The sequence below is a fragment of the Neolamprologus multifasciatus genome, chromosome 16, assembly GCF_963576455.1.
Source record: "Neolamprologus multifasciatus chromosome 16, fNeoMul1.2, whole genome shotgun sequence".
Classification (NCBI taxonomy): Eukaryota; Metazoa; Chordata; class Actinopteri; order Cichliformes; family Cichlidae; genus Neolamprologus; species Neolamprologus multifasciatus.
Genome location: NC_140454.1, coordinates 23,376,282 through 23,393,759, shown reverse-complemented (window position 1 = coordinate 23,393,759; position 17,478 = coordinate 23,376,282). Strand labels below are relative to the sequence as shown.

The following is a 17,478-nucleotide window of genomic DNA, read 5'->3' as shown; positions in this document are numbered from 1 at the left end:
TTTTTATAAGACTCAAACACATTTCGCTGCTCCATAAAGATTTTTGGTGTCAAGAATTGCTTAAAATTAGCTCTGTGGAGTTTGCCATCCCCTGTTCTACATCAAAACATCTTTAGTATATTTGACTTGAGATTGTGATTCCAGTTTTAAATTTTAATCTGTATTTAAAAAGCCTTTATTAAACTTCTTTTTTTTTTTTTTGTAGCCTTTGGTGAGACAGTCAGGATTTGATTAAAGTTGAAGCATTTTTATATGAGATATTCTCATTATTACCAAACTATACAGCATGACCAAAACCAACAAAACCTCAAGGTAACATCGCAACTTAACAGCCACAAAATGTTTTATTTTTGATGTCATGAAGTTAATTAAACTCATTTCACTCCAGTGACCGCATCGCTATGGGGCATGTATTAGTGTCTGTTTGAATGGATGGATTCACTCGAGGGTTAATGAGACACGCGTAAACACACACACCCATGTCACATTTGTTAAAGCATTCACCTTAAAGTAATTTCAAGTCAAAGCAGTTTGTTAGCTTTTTAATTTTTAAATGTAACTTGGTCATTTCATGACCCAAACATGAAGGTTTTACATTTTTCTAAAAATCAGATGATCTCAAAACAAAGACCAGTTCTTTCAAAGTCAGGCGACGCACCTTTTTTTTGGCAGAGTGATTGTGAGTAGCAATGGAGCAGAAAATAATAATGAGTTCATCGAGGGGTAAAAGTTATTTTTAATTACACATGATTTTGGTAAATGAATTAAGCAGATAGAGCTTATGCATGTCCTGGGAATTATCTTGTTGATGGACATCCAGAATGTTTATAAATAAATTAACAATATGGTGTGCAACACCTAAAAAGCAAATGTTAAAAACTGAAATATACATAAGTATTAATTATTTACAGTAAATGCCAAACAACAGGATCATTAAATTTCCCTCTTTAGCCATCAGATTTTCATGGAGCTTCTGTGCTCTTTGACAAACACCACGTTTTTCCATCCCAGATAAAAAATTCTGACTATTTACATTCATATTTATGATCTGGTCTGCATACTATATTTATGGGGGGGGGAGTATTATGCAGGGCTGAAGAGGGTTTTTTTTACATGTCTGCAGCAACACACACACACACACTTTGTCATATACAGTTTGCGCACATTGTGAGGCTTGAATATGTTAACAAATCTCTTCTCCTCTTCAAGTTTCAATAATTTACTTTTATCCCTACATATTTTATAACTTCAATCTCAATTGAACCTGGATCTATCAAAACATATTAAAATTCAAGCAGGCTGAACGAATCCTTTCCATCTTTGTCAACGTCCTCCTTAAAAAATTAATATGCAAACAAAGAGAAGAAGAAGAAAAAGATTACCTTTTTTATAGTCTAACCTGGGTACAGGTGATGCAAACATGGCTAGAGTGCTTGGTTTAAAAGGTGCAGCCATGGTTCACAGTTTATAACAGAAGAGATGCTAAATTTAAAACACACACACACACACACACACACTGGCCAAGCCTTTAAACAAATGATGAAAAAGATGAAAGACCATCTGTTTGTCACTCAACGTAACAGCACCCCTAATCAGCCAAGTCTCAGAAGAATTTAAAGAAAAGTGTAACAGAGATTCAGCGTGGTTGTTCGCAAGAAGATCCTGAATTTCAACCCACTGACCTGCGGGGGCCTTTCTGTGTGGATTTTCTATGTTCTATGTATTTCTGAGTGGGTTCTCTCCAGGAATCTGGCTTCCTCCCACAGTCCAAAGACATGCATGTTAGCATTAATGGTAAACTGGTCTTAGGTGTGAATGGTTCTTTGTCTAGTAACCTGTCAAGAGTGCACCTTGCTGCATGCCCCACGGAAAATGACTTGATGAATGCACTCGATTTGGAGCCAGCCTTGAGTGGTCATTTGAGGAACTGCAGTCTTTAGCACTTCTGCGCTACCTTCACTTTTCAATTGCAGAGGTTTTCACTGGTGCAGAACAAATTAAATTTCACAAAACAGATTTTTGTGAAATTTAATTTATGACCAGGCTGAATGTTGCAAAATGTTTTTGTAGACATGGAATCACTGAATATAAAACAAATAATGAAGCAGTCTAAAAGTTTCAGATGTTCAATTTTACTGATGAGTAATAATTTTAAAAAAATTGTTATTTGGTGCTTTGGTTTCCAAATGTATCTTGTCATTTTCAGGTTACATTCATTCACATTTCCTGAACAGCAGATGAGTGTGTGTCATTTTATCTATCTTAGCATTGATTACTTTGCATCCAAACCACAAGTTGCCTTCATTTGCGGCTATAAGAACAGTAGACTTTAGTACTATTTTGACATGCTGAATAACGAGAAAAACAATATTTCTCTCAATGGAGATTGGAACTTTTAGAGGTGGCAACAATAACATGAACCTAAATTTTGTATTTAAACAGGAGCTTGGAAGGTTGTGTCCGCCCCTTTTTTTTGGAGTGGGGCAGAAGTCAAACTTTCGGGTTATTATCTCTTTGTTTTTTTTCATGGCGGAAAGATGCTTCCATACTAAAGTGACTGTTTTTAAAAAGGGAACGATAAACACAATGGAAAATATATTCTAGAACTAGCTGCTTCTCCCATTTCAATACTAAAATGAAGCAGAAGAGAACAAGATCAGTGTTTGCTGTGTTGGTGTACCCGAGAACATCGGCTAATAATAAAATAATAAAAACACACCTTAGTGAGGAACATTTGACAAATTTTAAACAAAACAGCTGATACAGTCACCACAAAGATACGTTTTTTTTAAAAATCAGGGATTGAGTTATGATATATTTTCATCTCTTACAGTGTATTTGTTTAATTTAGGTGTAACAAAACTGGTATTAATCTGCTGTGTTGTTTCAAAATGATGCTTATGATTCATCTCATTCTCATTAAAGAAACAGCTGGACAATGTAGGAAGGATTCTGTTCTTTTTTTAATAATCAGAGTGTGTATGATAAGGGTTGTTTAACAATTTGCCAACACACACTACATAAACTGCTTATGCCCTTACACAGTTGGCATACTACAGTGTTACAGTTTACACATGTATTCAATGAATGAACACATTTTCAATAAACTTGAGTGAATTTCATACTCATGCATGTGTGCACTCCTACTGTAGACACACACACACACACACACAACCTGTCTCCCTCACTGACACTACCGCTGAGCCTTCCCTGCTCCACTTTTTTTGTATCTGTCATCCAGGAGCATGTCAGTGTTTAACCTCCTCCCACGCTGTGACACACACATATGCACACATGCAGCCATTTTCCTTTACAACAAAAAAAAAACTGCACAAAGTCACTCAAACATTTTTTTTACCCTTCTTTCTGTGTTAAAACACACATACACAAACCAAGACACTAGTTTAGACAGACACAGACAGCTGGAGCAGGTATTATAAGTACCTTTCCATTCCTTCTCTTTCCCTTGTTATGCCATTACTGAGGCTGATAGAGTCGGAGCTGTCGTTTTCAGCCTGTGTGTGTGGCCACGTATATGTGTGTGTGTGTGTGTGTTGAGAGGTGTCACAGGCTCGCTGCATATTTGCTTTTGGCTCGCAGAAATCATTTAGTTGTCCGGTCAAAAAGGGCATCTGCCATCCAGCCACTCTCCTTCTCTCTGCAGGAGAGCACTCAAAACAGTTTAAGAGGCTGCAGGGTTTCTTCCTCGTGACTGCATCCAGCATTTAGGCTGCTCTTGGATATTTAAATACTAGAGTGTTGCAACCGTAGCTCAAAATAAGAAGGTTTAAAAATTTTAAGCCTAAACTTGCACTTTCCTGGTGAGTTGGGCTGAGGAGATGCTCAGGCTTTTTTTAATCCCCTGTGGTGTTTATGGAAGAAATAGTGATGTGGTCTAGCAAGTGGCGAAACTAGAGTGTCAGCTGCAGTCAGCGATTATCTCTCAGTAATCACTGCTCTGCTATATTTCGAAGTATCAAGTCATGTGTTTTCTATGTCCTTTTGTTGTGTCAGGATGTGTAAGATCTATTTATGTTGCAAAGATGTGAAGAAAACAAATCAACTCTACTCTGCAGGTGATTGAAAAAATAAATAACACGAATCTTCCTCTATGCATTCACACTTAAAAAATCAACATGTCCTTGGTGTGTCCTTCAAATCCTTCACTTTGAAACATCCAAAATGTGTTAATTTTCACAGTTGAATGTCGGTTAAGGTAACATAAAATGCTTTGGACTATGATGAAAATGGCAGGCATCTCACATGTGTAATAGCTTTATGGGGCATGTGATAGTCTGCATGCACGGGGGGCCAAGGTGCCTGCAATAGGGACAAGTGCTTGGCCAATTTGCAGCGTGTTTATTTATGTGTGTGGGTGTAAGAGTAAATATCAGTACACCTTCCTAAACCAAGACTGGCCATAGAACAGTGAAATAAGCTCACAGTTGTCTGGGGGAATTAAAAAAATGCCCTATGCGTAAAAGAATTAGCGGAACATATATGATAAGGACGCAGAAACATGGCACTAGACAGATTAGGAATAAGACGCACAGGAGCCAGTGGAGATAATCCCGTTATCTCGTTGGACGTAAAATGCCAATGTGAAGCATCCTCGGAGACCAGGATGAACTGAACATGAACTAATGCTGCGGATATACGGCAGGAGGAGTGGGGGCAATCAATACTGGGAAACTGAGGTAAACACTGTTATTCCTGACCTTAAGGAACATCCACGCAGTTTACCGCAATGTCACTGACGGTCTCCGTACTCCACTCATTGCCATCCCACACACGCGCGCACGCTCCGTGTTCCGTTTGACACCAGTTCGATGTCCCCCCAGCTAATGACATTGTTTCACCTTTGAGAATTACCCATCAGTACCAAGAGCGCGTCTCCAATACATAAGAGATTATTGATGAATGGTCGCTGTCAAGTTGAGGAGAAAGGAAGCCGGGGTTCTACTCATTAAAGGCTTGGGATAACCGGGTGCCTGTGGAGACGCACGCCGGTCATCACCTTTTAACCAGAGCGCATTTAACATTACGCGCGACAGGAATGCGCGCGTGTACACACGCAGACACGGACACAAGAGATACACAGATAACCACAAATTAAAAAAGCAAAAATACAACACGAGTATAACTCAAAGGACAAAAAGGAAGACAAGCAGACTTACAAAATGACCCTGGGCTCTGTTGGTTCCTCTGTGCGACCCATTGTGATATTTCCGTTACTCCGTTTTAACGGAATCCTCAAATGCCGTGGTCGCAGTCCACGTCTCTGCAAATGTACCAAAGGATCACATAGAGAATGAGGAGAATGGCGAAGATGAAGAGCGCTACTAGGATGGCCTTGGTCACCGGAGAGATGAGCGACTGCATGTCAGGAGCAGAGCCGGGCAGAGCGGCGTGGAGCTCCGCGTCCGTCCGTACTCAGTCTGCTATCTCTCTCGCTCTCCTCCTCTCCTCTCCGCCGCTCCGGTGGCAACTGTTGAGGATGGAGCCTGGGGCTTTGCCGTGCTCAAGCACACACATTTATAACCTGACGCGCATGCACACGCACTCCGCCACGCGAATAGCCTCTCTACCGGCAATCCGGGCGCGCAACGCGTGGGGGCTTCCCTTGCTAGAAGTGGCACAGCAGTGGGTTGTATTTCCCCGGATCCACACTCCCTCGCTGCCTGTCGCACATCAGAAGACGCAGCGACAGGTGAGACTGGACGGATAACACGCTTCCTGCAAAGAGGACGGCAAAAAACAACAACAAAAAACACTTGAAATTCACCAATACAATACAATAAAATAAAAGCCCGCACAGATATTTCCAGACACAGAATGGAAAAGTGCTAAGTTGCGCGTCGAGCTGCTGCACTTGTCAGCAAACAGGTTGATTAGTATTCCTCACAGCGGCGTGTGTGAGTGTGCATGCGTATGTGTGAGATGGCTGGGGATGACAGGCTATCATCTTATCACGACCCTTCGAACCCCCCTTTTTGGCCAAGCTGTCAGTCCAAGGATTAAAATATAATTCTACATTTTTAATGTTTCCATTTCCACCTGATGCGCGCTTTATTCCTATTTTGTTGTTTTACTAATCAGACTAGCCTATGCGGCTGGTACGTCTTGCGCATCTTTTTATAAGTATTAATCCTATAATAAAAAGAAGATGGTGTGCAAATGCCATCAGAAACTCTTGTCACATATACTCCATCTGGGCTAATTAAGACAAGGTCGTAACTGATAAGGCTAGAGGATATGCGCCTTTCCTCACATAAAATGCAAGATATCCATGTTTAAACCTATATGACCGATATACGTTAAGAAATTGGGAGTCTTATTCAGAAAATACAAACACTACATGACAGAAGAGATGACTGCATTAAACAGCTTTTTTATGTGAGCAACAGTTAACAGTTAGCAACAGTATGTGAGCAACAACCCCCGAAAAAGGTCGTGTATTTCTGCATGATATTCCTATCAGATCATCACGGTTACCCACCACCCAAGCGATTCAAAGACATTAAATCACTGAAAAAAAACGCGCGCTTATTTTAAGTTGCCATTTCCAAAAACGGTGCAAAACAATAATGGGATCAAAGTCTAGAAATAACTGGGCTATTAAGGCATCACTGATGAACATTTAGGCTGCAGAAGTAGGGCACCGAAAGGACATTATCAGTTGCATGATGAGAAGCGCAGCGTTCACCTCGAATACCACCGTGCACCACTAGATGGCGACAGATTTAAATTTCCATGTCCTGATGATGGTGTATTTGATTATTCCGCACACCATCACTGCACTGTAGTCTTGGATAAGAATCATGACAGCTAAACGGGCTTAATACGCGTAGGTAAGGAGAAATAAAATTAAGTTTTCAATTATTTTCGTATCAAATATGCACTACTCACGCGTATTATTGTTTGTCGTGGTAGAGAACAAGGTGGTTAGCGAACGTTAGCTTGTGAAGATTGTGGCCTATTTAGCAGAGTGGCTCAGGAAGCTAAAGCCAGTTATCACTGCTAATAAGTAAGGGGAAGTTGTGTTTTGTGTCACATGTGTCGTTTAGTGTGAGCTTAAACTTGCCGTTGAATGCCACATATAAGGAGGTACCGCAGCTATGAAGATGCAGTTGCAAACGAATGTTATATCAAAAGAGAAAGACCAATGTTTGCAGCAAATTGCTAGTGGTTAGCTCACTAGCTTCAAATAGGCCGTAAATGCTCGCGAAGTAGGTGCGTGCATATTGGAACTTCCGTTCTGGACCTTCAAGGTAAAGTCCCAAGTAATGCGCTTTATATTGCAAGGTTGCGAGTTGCGAGAAATACGAGTTTGTAAGGTTCAGACGAACTACACAGTTTGTTTTTCAATGAGAATGGTAAATACTTAAAAGCCTGTTCCGGTATTGTTTACTTAAGGCGTTGAGGAAGCTTTTAATTTGAAGACGCCGTCGCCTGTCTTCCTGTGTTTTCTCCTGCTGTTGTTATGAATGTTTTTGAGGTTTGACGAGCGCAGCTAGCTAGCTAGCTAGCTAGCTTGCTGCCTATCTAGCAAGCGACTTAAAGCCACTTAACCAAAGCGACACAGAGAGTGCGTTTGCATATGGTACTACGTGGCTGTCAGTGTGTGTTAAAACCCTGACAGATATTTATCGGCCCCGCTGTTTCATTGTTCAGTTTGTGTTAGGAACAGCGTTAAACCTGTAACCAAGCGGTCCACAAGTCCAGCGGTAGCTGGCTTTTTACCAGGTTGAGCTCAATTGATTTTCATGTTAGTCAGCCATCTAATCAGATAGTGCAATGTAACTCCGAATATAGGCAACATCGGCGTAATACAACAGTATAATGTACTGTGGTGGCTGATTGAAATAATCTATTCTCGATTTGTAGCTGTGTTTGTAAGAAATATACTAATCTTATGGTTTGACGGTTTAGGTTTATCACTTTACATATACTTGTAGTTCTTTTAAAACATTAGAAAACAAAGTTTAGAGTTTAAATTAGAATATATACAATCATAACTGCTACACTTTCATGAAGGCAAAAAAAAAAAAAAATGGAGGAAGAAGGGCAGAATGCAAGCATACCTGTGCACGTCAAAACACAAGCATGTAAACATACAGACGGCGGCATGCTTCATGTGTTCACATGCTCAGAAACAAAAGAGACAGAAAATAAGCACAACAACTTTGAACTGAGTAGCTAAGCTAAATTTCTACAGATCAGTAAAGATACAGCTTATCTGACTTAGTATGCAAGACTTTTCTTTATGTACATAGATTTAAATAGTCTATTGTTCGTGGTGTAGTGTAAATCTTTCTTCTCATGGTTTCATAGTTTCACTCCGCAATTGGAAATACACGTTTTTTAAGGTAGTCAGACCCCCCCCCCACACACACACACACACACACACAATCGCTCTTCTTAATTAAATTTAAGGTCATAAGTCTTAAATTTGTTGAGGTAGCTATTAATTTTTAAGAGCTTGGTTAGGCGTGTGTGTTTTTTAGTGAATAAAAACCAGTGGGATCTGAAATATAAGTGACTATGTAGAACAACAGTCTTGCTACCCATCCTCAGGCTTAATATGCAAAAATGTTTTTTTAAATTAATGTTGATTTTTTGGATCATTCCTAATAGTGAACAAATGTCTGATTCATAAAAGATGCTTAACACAAAAAGCCTTGCTTAAGCAGTTTCTAATAAACCCATAAGTAACTCATTTTCTTCTGTAATCTATGAAACTGAGGTCAGCTTAAATTACCAGCAGTGGCCTGGGGGGGAGGGGGGGGGTCTCCTATTACAAATATCAGAGATAGCCGTGAAGCAAAAGGTAAAAGCAAACTCTTTGGAGAACAGGCTCATAGTGGTGGTTAAGGAGAGTGAATCCAGACAATAAATATTATCCAGTGGACTAAATAGCGGGTGGAGGAATCCAAACAAGCAGCCTGGAAATGTGTTGCTCCTGCACTGACTGGGGTTGGATAGAATTACAGAACTGTAAAGTACACCAGTGGCTTTGAAAATCGCTCCAGTCTAGACTTAAGATTTGAGGTATGGTCACTTCTGTGCGTGGTAAGGTTTTGTTTTTAACAGGTTTTTCTCTTTAAGCATACTTAAGATAGTTTTATATGTTTTATAAATGGGGCTCTAAAGCTCGTTTTGTTGGTTGCCAGGCTTCATACCACCATGGGTGTTTATTTTTATATTCTTTCATATGTATTTTTGGTTCAGTGTTGTGGGGATTGAAAAGAGCTGCCGATTTGCTCGTTTAAAAATAAGTAACCATGACTTATGGGAAACTCAGTTAAAAGTTACTCACATGCAGCAAGTTCTGATCTGTAAATAGACTTAATCCACACTTGGGAAAGTGAGCCTTCATGGTCACAAAAGGGATCTTGGTGGATATAATTATTTCATCCATGATAGTTTACAGTTGTATTATGTCCCTTGTTGGGGGGGGGGGGGACATTTGTTTTTTTTGTAACAGTGTTTCTTTGTTTTTATGTTATAGACTCAAGAGCTACTCTATGTAAGATGAACACTGAGGACAAACTGGAAGGCATGCTGCTGAAGTGCAGCAGCGGAGGAATAGACGGAGGAGGGAGAGTTGGCCTGGGCAGCGGAGGAGGACTGGTGGTGATGACACTCGGGGAACGATCACTGGCAAACCACCCTCTGCTGGCCGAGGATGACGACGACGAAGACGACGACGAGGACTTGACTCGAAGCTCGCTGGTCACTCACGACCTGGTCCCTCCAGAGCAGCTGATGATGCAGGAGGAGATGACGAAGAATAGCGGTGGAGGAGAAGAGGAGGGAGGAGCCGAGGTGGGAGAGAATTTCCCCCTAAAACTCACGAATAAGTTTCCCTGCTTGCTTCATATGCCAGTGAGTTCACGCTGGTTTAGAAGTAGATCAGATTTTGATAAGCTCATTTCTGTGAGTGCATCTACAGTCTCCACTTGATCAGAGTGAGTTTGCTTTTATGCATGTTATGTTGACTTAGCCTGACATTTTGGACTGTTCAGTGCAATCAGTTCTTTTAACACACAAAAAGTACTGTTAGGTAGCTGCTAATACTCCAAACTACTTTCACACTAGTTATTTTTATGTGCTGGAATTTTCTTAAAAATTGGTCAAAAATAGGGAGCTCGCATTAGTGGGTTTTTTTTTTAATGAATGACAGAGATTTAAATTTTATTTTTTCTGTCACTTTGACCCACTTGTTCATATTCAGAAACAATATATTTGTACACTCTGATCTTCTGAATCAGAATAAACTTGCAGCAAATGTGAACTTTAAAATAGTAATTTTTATTCTAAGAATACAGCATAATGAGGATAATCTGAATTCACCCTCAGGGACAGGTTTAAAGCATTTCTTCTCCTTGGGAACTTTAAGAGCTGGAATTGTATGGTTTGTGTTGTTTGTCTGCCTGTAGTTATTACAGACGGGTTATTTTCAGAAAGCTGAAAAGTGGCTACATACATTTTAAAATGCCAGTCAGAGGATTTGAAAACGCTGTCCCTGGCCACCTGGCAGATGTAATCTCTCAGCCTGTTCTGAGTTGTAAGGGGCTGAGGCTTCCCTCTGGTATTTTATGCCTGAGGCAACTGTATGGTGAGATGCCCTCACATTGGTTGATTATGCTCTGCTTGCCCAGTTGCACCTGTCTGACCTGGATAAAGTGGTAGCTGGCTGGGTGGCCCTTAAAGTAGGTCATGTGCGATATTCAATGTATAAATGACTATGGTCCTACTTTTACAGTTGAGCATCAAGCAGGAGCTGAAGTTGTCTGAGCCAGCAGTCTATACAAAGAAAGACAAAAAGGCAATCAAGGATCTGACGATGTGTCCCAAGAAGAAAAAAAGGAAGCAGCGATCACCAGCAAAGGTGAATTCCATCTGTGGAATTTTTATATTTTTAAAATACCAGGGACGGTTGTGAAAATTCAACACTACATGTGTTCTTTTTTACCCCCTTTGTAGATTCTCAGCATCAATGACGATGGCTCATTGGGCATACCAAACCCCAAGTGTCACGTCTGTACTCACTGTAATGCTGCGTTCAGAACCAACTACCATCTACAGAGGCATGTCTTCATTCACACTGGTATGAATAAGCCTGACGTGTATACAAATATGTAAAACATGTTGCTGTGAAATTAGATATGTTGACAGTAGGGGATCTTTTAGTCATCAAAGGAAGCTAAAAACTAAAAACGACTGGTTTTCATATATGTTACTGAAAACCTAGGTGAGAAGCCGTTTCAGTGCAGCCAGTGTGACATGCGCTTTATTCAGAAGTATCTTCTCCAGAGACATGAGAAGATCCACACCGGTGAGTAACAAACAGTTTGGCAAAATTCTCAATTGTTATTATAATTATTGGTCTGTTAGCCTGAACTTTTTTCTTTTTAAATACTTGTCTCTAGGTGAGAAGCCTTTTCGCTGTGATGAGTGTGGGATGAGGTTCATCCAGAAGTACCACATGGAGAGGCACAAAAGGACTCACAGTGGAGAGAAGCCCTACCAATGTGACTATTGTCACCAGGTACTATTCTTTTGATTGCTTGTAAATTAGTGTATTTGTCAGCTCCAAAATTGGTAAATATTTTAATTAGACAGACATGAAAGGTCTATTTCAAACCTTTAGTTCAGTCATTTTGGTTCAGACAAAGGGGAATTAAAATGTGTTGGTTTTTTTGGTCTTCTGTTCACTAACTTTGAAAAATTTGTGAACTAGTTTTCTTTGGGTTATTTCACAACGACACTGTGGTCCCTTTAAATTGAGCTCTGCCTCATTTTCCCCCTTAGTGCGGTTCATTTGTGCACATGTCAAGATGTGTGCTCGGCTGCTGACAACCACACCGAGACCCTTTGAAAAGGGTGGTCAGTGGGAGGTTCTAGCTAAATACCTTCTTGCATTCTGGGATGTGGCAGAGTACACAATCTGTACAATATTGCCATTTCCATGCAACCCAAACTTCAGGTGGACTTCAAAACAGTATAATAGGGATGACAACTTGACCATCTCATATAATCATGGCTTTAGGAGTAAATTTTCAGTGTAGTCCAGTTGTCCAGACCTTAAGCACCTTCCTGTGTTTCTGGCCAGTAAGTGGACTGATCATTCTCACGTAGTTTTTAGTATCACGTTTTGGTTAATTTGGAGCTAGCTTGTAATTTTCTTTGAAAAAAAAGCAGAATATGTGAACATATCAAACTCATCAGTTGAACAGATGAACTACAAGTGTGAAGATCTCCTGTGTGTGGATGTATTTGTGTATTTGAATAGTATGTGGTACAGTGGTTGGCTGTAATATAAAACATGTACGAATATGTGTTGAAAAAGGATGAGGATTGTAAAGAGCTTTCAGTGGTCAGTAAGACTATAAATGCACTGTGTAAACGCCACCCTATTTCAAGAAAACACAGGTAGAGACAGGATGATCTTCTATCTCTTATTTTGACTCTGTGAGAACTTATCACAAAAGAATACAAACACTAAATATTGCAGTGTAAACTGTCATTGATTGCTTAGTCAGGCTAAAATTCTTTGCTGACATGTTAACAATTTGCTTATAATGATAGGAATTTCTGCTAAACAGTTATTACACAAGATATTTTTTTTAAGTAGTTCAGCTTCTGTGAATTTGTTGAGTGCATTAAACCTCTAAATACTGTGTTAAATGGTGTTTTTGGCATTCAGCTTTTTTGCCGTCCTAAAAAGATTGTGTGTTTAAAAACACAGTTGGTGTGAAAACACTATCACTAGTGCTCATATTAAAGATCTTTATGGCTGTAGAGAGTAGACAGGAAGAGTAAAATTGTGAACTCAATATTAGAGCCAGTAATGAAGGTTCAGCTGTTTGTGTGCACTGGTTAAATAGTTAATGAAAGTACAGAAAGTGGAAAGTGCTTTAATAAACTGTGATGTGTTTTTTTTGTTTTTTGTTATCGTGTAACATGTATAAAATAAATGCATTGTGTCCTCTTTCTGCAGTACTTTTCCAGAACAGATCGGGTTTTAAAGCACAGAAGAATGTGTCACGAGAACAGAGAGCGAAAGGCGAACAAGACTGCCGGTAAAGTCGGACCTTTACGTGAAGCAGACTCTTTAGGGCCCCACTTTGTTGCCAAAGAGTGCTCACTGCCCAAGAAAAAGCGCCAAAAGTGTACAGACAAGAGTTCAAGAGCTACTGCCCAGACAGAAGGGCACACTTTTACCATGGTAGAAACAGAAGAGAAAGAGGAGCAAAAGGGAAGTCTTTCTCTATATGCTGTGTCCTCCAAAGTCAAACATGAGTACGTGATTGCTGACTACTCTGTGGACCTTCCTGAAGAAACGGCTAACCAACACCAAGATGGCGACGTCTCTTCGGAAGAAACAACTTCTCCTAAGCTACTTCTGAAGAAAGTCCCCAAGCGGAGTCTTAAGCAGTCGACTGAACAAACTCCTCCTTGCTTGTCCACTTTACCCTCCTTTGAGGAAAATACTAAGGTGGCACAGTACACCTTTGAGATCGTGGACAAGCAAGGCCTCTTAGACGTAGAAGGCAACAGTGAACTCGAGTCAGTTGAAACTCTTCAAGGAGGACAAACAAAACCAGCAGCCAGCAGCACAAACTATGACGACGCGATGCAGTTTCTCAAGAAGAAACGTTACCTTCAAGCTGCAATGGCTAACAACAGCCGGGATTATGGCCTGAACACGAGCAGCATCTCCTCTCAGCCACCTGTTACACAAACTGTGGTGTCAACAGTCATCGACGAAACTGTTCCCGCCACCATCCTGGAGCCCCAACCCATGAACACAGAGATTAAGACTCCTCATGACAAGAATGTTTTGCCTGATGAGGTTCTTCAGACACTGTTGGACCACTACTCCAACAAAGCCAATGGGCAATCAGACATTTCTTTCAGTGTGGCTGACACAGAGGTTACCTCAAGTATATCTATCAATTCCTCCGATGTTTCTGACAGCAGTCCGGTCGAGAGCCTCGGAACATCTAGCGCTCAGGCTCAGCCACCTGCTGAGAAAGTGAGTCTCTTGCAAGAATACTCCAAATTTCTCCAGCAAGCACTGGAGAGGACCAGTCAGAATGACAGCTACCTGACCAGCCAGAGCCTCAGCTTGGTCTCTGAAAACCCCACATTAGCTGGACAGCCTCTGTTCTCCACAGAGAAACAGTTTCCTTCCCCCAGCAGGTTCAAATCAGGGATGAGCTCTCCACTAAGGTCCACCTTAGAGAAACCTCACTATGGGTTGCTGGTCGGGGACTCCCAGCACTCGTTTTCCTTTTCAGGCGACGAGACCACCCCTCCCTCTGCGGTGTCCCCAGCTGAGGAGGACTTTCTGGAGCAGGTCTCGCCCTCAAAAAAGACTGACTCTTCACAAGGGATACTACAGACTTTTCAAATAAGCTCCTTTGAACAGAACTTCAAATCTCATTTCCAGACGTCAAGATCTGCAGCCTCCTCGCAGTTTACGGTTGCCAATGGACAAGTGAGTGTTCGAGGACACAGCACAGAATTCTCAGAGTTCCCTTTAGTCCGAGTCACTGAGACCAGGTCTCAACTGAACTCATCCCCTGACGTTTCGACCAGTGAATCGTTTGGCTGAAGAAATGGAGGCGGGAGCGTTCATTTCGGTTCATCATTTCTGTGGCACTTTATCTCGTCTTTCCTGTGTTTTTGCCAAATCAAATCCCACTGCAAATGAGGGGTCTTTCTTTTTTTTTTTTTTTCCTTTGTGTAAAGCAGTTATAATTTTGTGTTTTTACGTTCTAAACTTCTTAAGCAAGAATACTGAAAAATGATAATCATACTATAATTAGCATTTCCCCTTTTGGAAAAAAAGTCAAACTTCCTCCAGAATGTACATTATGGGATTAAGCGACCAAAGTGTAATGCAGGAGATTAATATTCTCTAATTCCATTGCCATTATTTTTAATGTTTGTGTCAATCATTTTGCCTTGCACACTTAGCGATCAAGTCACACTTGCTGCTTAATGCAATATTTAGACTTATTAAAATGTAGTTTGCATCTATGTACACCCCCCCCCCCCACCCCCCCCCTTGAGTTTTTCAACTGCACTGGGGGTTGGATGCGTTAATTTTTTTCTGCATTTGAAGATCAAAATCTGTGATTCAACTGAGCTTAAATTAATTGGGGCCACATAAGTTTGTCCAAAAATCATGCCCCCTTCCCCCATGGCGGTGGTAGATTGATTTTTTTTTTTTTTTTTTTTTTTTTTTTTGTGCTTTAGCTAATTCCCCTTGGCTCTTTGTTTTGTTTTTTCAGAAAATATCACTTAGAGCTTTTTTCTTTATTCCAGCGGTTAAACTGTCTGCTGACACGCACGGTGACACGCACGGTGACACAAAGTTGCGTTACCTATTAAGGGTATTTCTGCAGGATGTGTGTAATGAACGGTACAGGATAGATTTGACTGATTGTTTGTGCTACCTGGGATCGAGTTCACTATCCATTTTGCAGATTTGAATAATAGGTATATGAAATTAAATTTAACATCATGTGAATTAATGTATTCCCTTTTGGAATGGTTGGATTTCTGGTCACTGATTTTACAAACATGACTAGTGCATGATAGACTGTCTGCACTATTTGGGAAATGTTTTGGGGTTTTGTTTTGTTTTTTTCCTCCATGCCCCCCTCTCCCCCAAACAAAAAAGTTTTGGCCATCAAATAGCTGCACACATTTAATGGTTGCAGAATCATTCTTAGCTTCTGTTGTTAAAATGCATAAAGATTCAGGGTTGTGCTTTGTGTTCGCACAGTTCGGACGTTTTTCACGTGTACATTTATATTCGATTATCACACTATGTATAAGTCACTTTTTATTAAGAGATTAGTGAGACTAACCACTTAATTGGTTTAAGTAGAAATTCAAACTAATTCACTTTTTCTTTGATCACTTAAAAAGACGTAGCTCTTATAAGGGAAACAAACTTAAAGTTCACGATCCCTTGTATTCAAGAGAATTTGATTAAAATGAGCAGTTTATTATTTTGTGCCTTCTTTTAAAAGAAAAGAAATATTACAATTTCCTTTAGTCATTCCTGCACAATGCATTTATTTCTACTTGGTCTACGCTCTAAGGCTACTAGTTCCACTTGCACAATACAGACAAGCACATAAGCTATCAACATGTTCACACCTTCATACGTTAAGAACTGGGAGCTTTATTTAGTTTTGCCTTTTAATATTGTATTATTTTTAAAATTTTAGCAGAGACATATCACCAAACTTAATAATCAACATATTATCTGTAGTTGGGAGGAGTTAACGTGTCATGGACTCTTCTCCAGTATATGTGTAAGTACAGATTTAAGTGGTAGATGTCTAGATTTGCTGATAATCACTGATTTGCTGGAATTTTCTGGTCAGACTCATCTGTACGCGCCTTGTTGAAACCATGCAGTTTTAAACGGGAGTGGCAATGAGTTAAGTCTTTTCTGTACTTCATTACACTGTTGATTGTCATTCACGTCTTAGGTGCTATTGTGTTAAACGATGTTTTTATCTTTTTGTTTTTTGGGCACCATCCAGTTTAGGTTTGAAACCAATGTTGAGCTCCCTCTTGTTACAGCTCCTCTGACAATCAGGGACACACAGAACCACGTTAATCATAGAATACTTTATTCTTCCTCAATGGTCATTCCCTCTAGAATGTATAGAAGATATCCTGCTGTAAATACATTGTATATTTTTATGCTCTGAGAAGTACTGTTAGGTTTTATTTTGGTCCATAGAAAGACAAGGCGTGTGCAAGAAACACTTTTGTCAGTGAATTTGGCAAGTTAATTTGTTTTTAAGCATTTATGAGATTCAATAATGAAACGGTCCATCTTCCTGAGAAAATGTGGCTTTTGCAGAAATCTCACACTGTATCAATATTATATTTTCAGTTTAATCGGTGATTGATCAAAGTGACTTTAGATTTTTGTGAATGTTCATTATGATGGGTTTTACTGTATAACTATCATCCGTATGATATATTGAAATAATTCCTTTTCAACATATTTAAAGTAAAAGAAAAAATGTTCTTAGTGGTGGAAACAATCCTCAGTTCAACAGCTATTAGTCTGGAATTTGTGTTAAAATATCACTTAAAGGTTATAGTGTGGTTGAAATACCTCACTAGCTGCCCCTTTTTTTTTTTTTTTATATTGTAAGCGATCTTTAAAAGCACAGTGCAGATAGAAATGATGGTTTTGTAAATTGTACCCCATTTAGTTCTTTGAATTTTGAATTCAGTTAAAGTGGAAACCTATTGGAGATTAATGAAGTATGTGAGCAGTACGATGAATATTTCCTTTTAATTAACTATTGTCAGTAACCTGACCATAAGTGTCCTTGTATAAGCTAGAGAAATCTCATTTGTGTGTGTGTGTGTGTGCGTGTGTGTGTGTAAAAAGATCTGAATTTTTTGATAAAAAGCTATTTTTGA

The 17,478-nt window shown here is 39.8% G+C and overlaps 2 protein-coding genes across 9 annotated transcripts in view; one reads left to right on the top strand and one right to left on the bottom strand.

The window, feature by feature from the left end:
• The window catches only part of LOC146500857 (polyprenol dehydrogenase), a 63,640-nt gene extending 57,656 nt beyond the window's left edge, over positions 1-5,984 (bottom strand). For 2 of the 4 annotated variants that reach the window (XM_085135282.1, XM_085135286.1), the window contains exon 1: positions 5,178-5,984. The gene's annotated coding sequence lies outside the window, so the exon portion shown is untranslated. The remainder of the gene's footprint in view (positions 1-5,177) is intronic. The other 2 variants (XM_085135284.1, XM_085135283.1) reach the window with 2 other exon arrangements.
• Positions 5,985-6,724: 740 nt separating this feature from the next.
• Positions 6,725-17,434, top strand: znf148 (zinc finger protein 148). Of its 5 annotated transcripts, none has more exons than XM_085135277.1 (7): positions 6,725-6,851; positions 9,512-9,828; positions 10,769-10,894; positions 10,990-11,113; positions 11,258-11,341; positions 11,436-11,554; positions 13,007-17,434. In XM_085135277.1, exons 2-7 carry the CDS (start codon positions 9,535-9,537, stop codon positions 14,624-14,626), a joined length of 2,367 nt encoding a protein of 788 aa, XP_084991403.1. In that variant the 5' UTR covers positions 6,725-6,851; positions 9,512-9,534; the 3' UTR covers positions 14,627-17,434. The 5 variants fall into 5 exon arrangements, with proteins under 5 accessions (XP_084991403.1, XP_084991399.1, XP_084991400.1 ...); XM_085135273.1 differs by having other exon boundaries at positions 9,512-9,888; XM_085135274.1 differs by having other exon boundaries at positions 6,740-6,847; positions 9,512-9,888.
• The last annotated feature ends 44 nt before the right edge of the window (positions 17,435-17,478 follow it).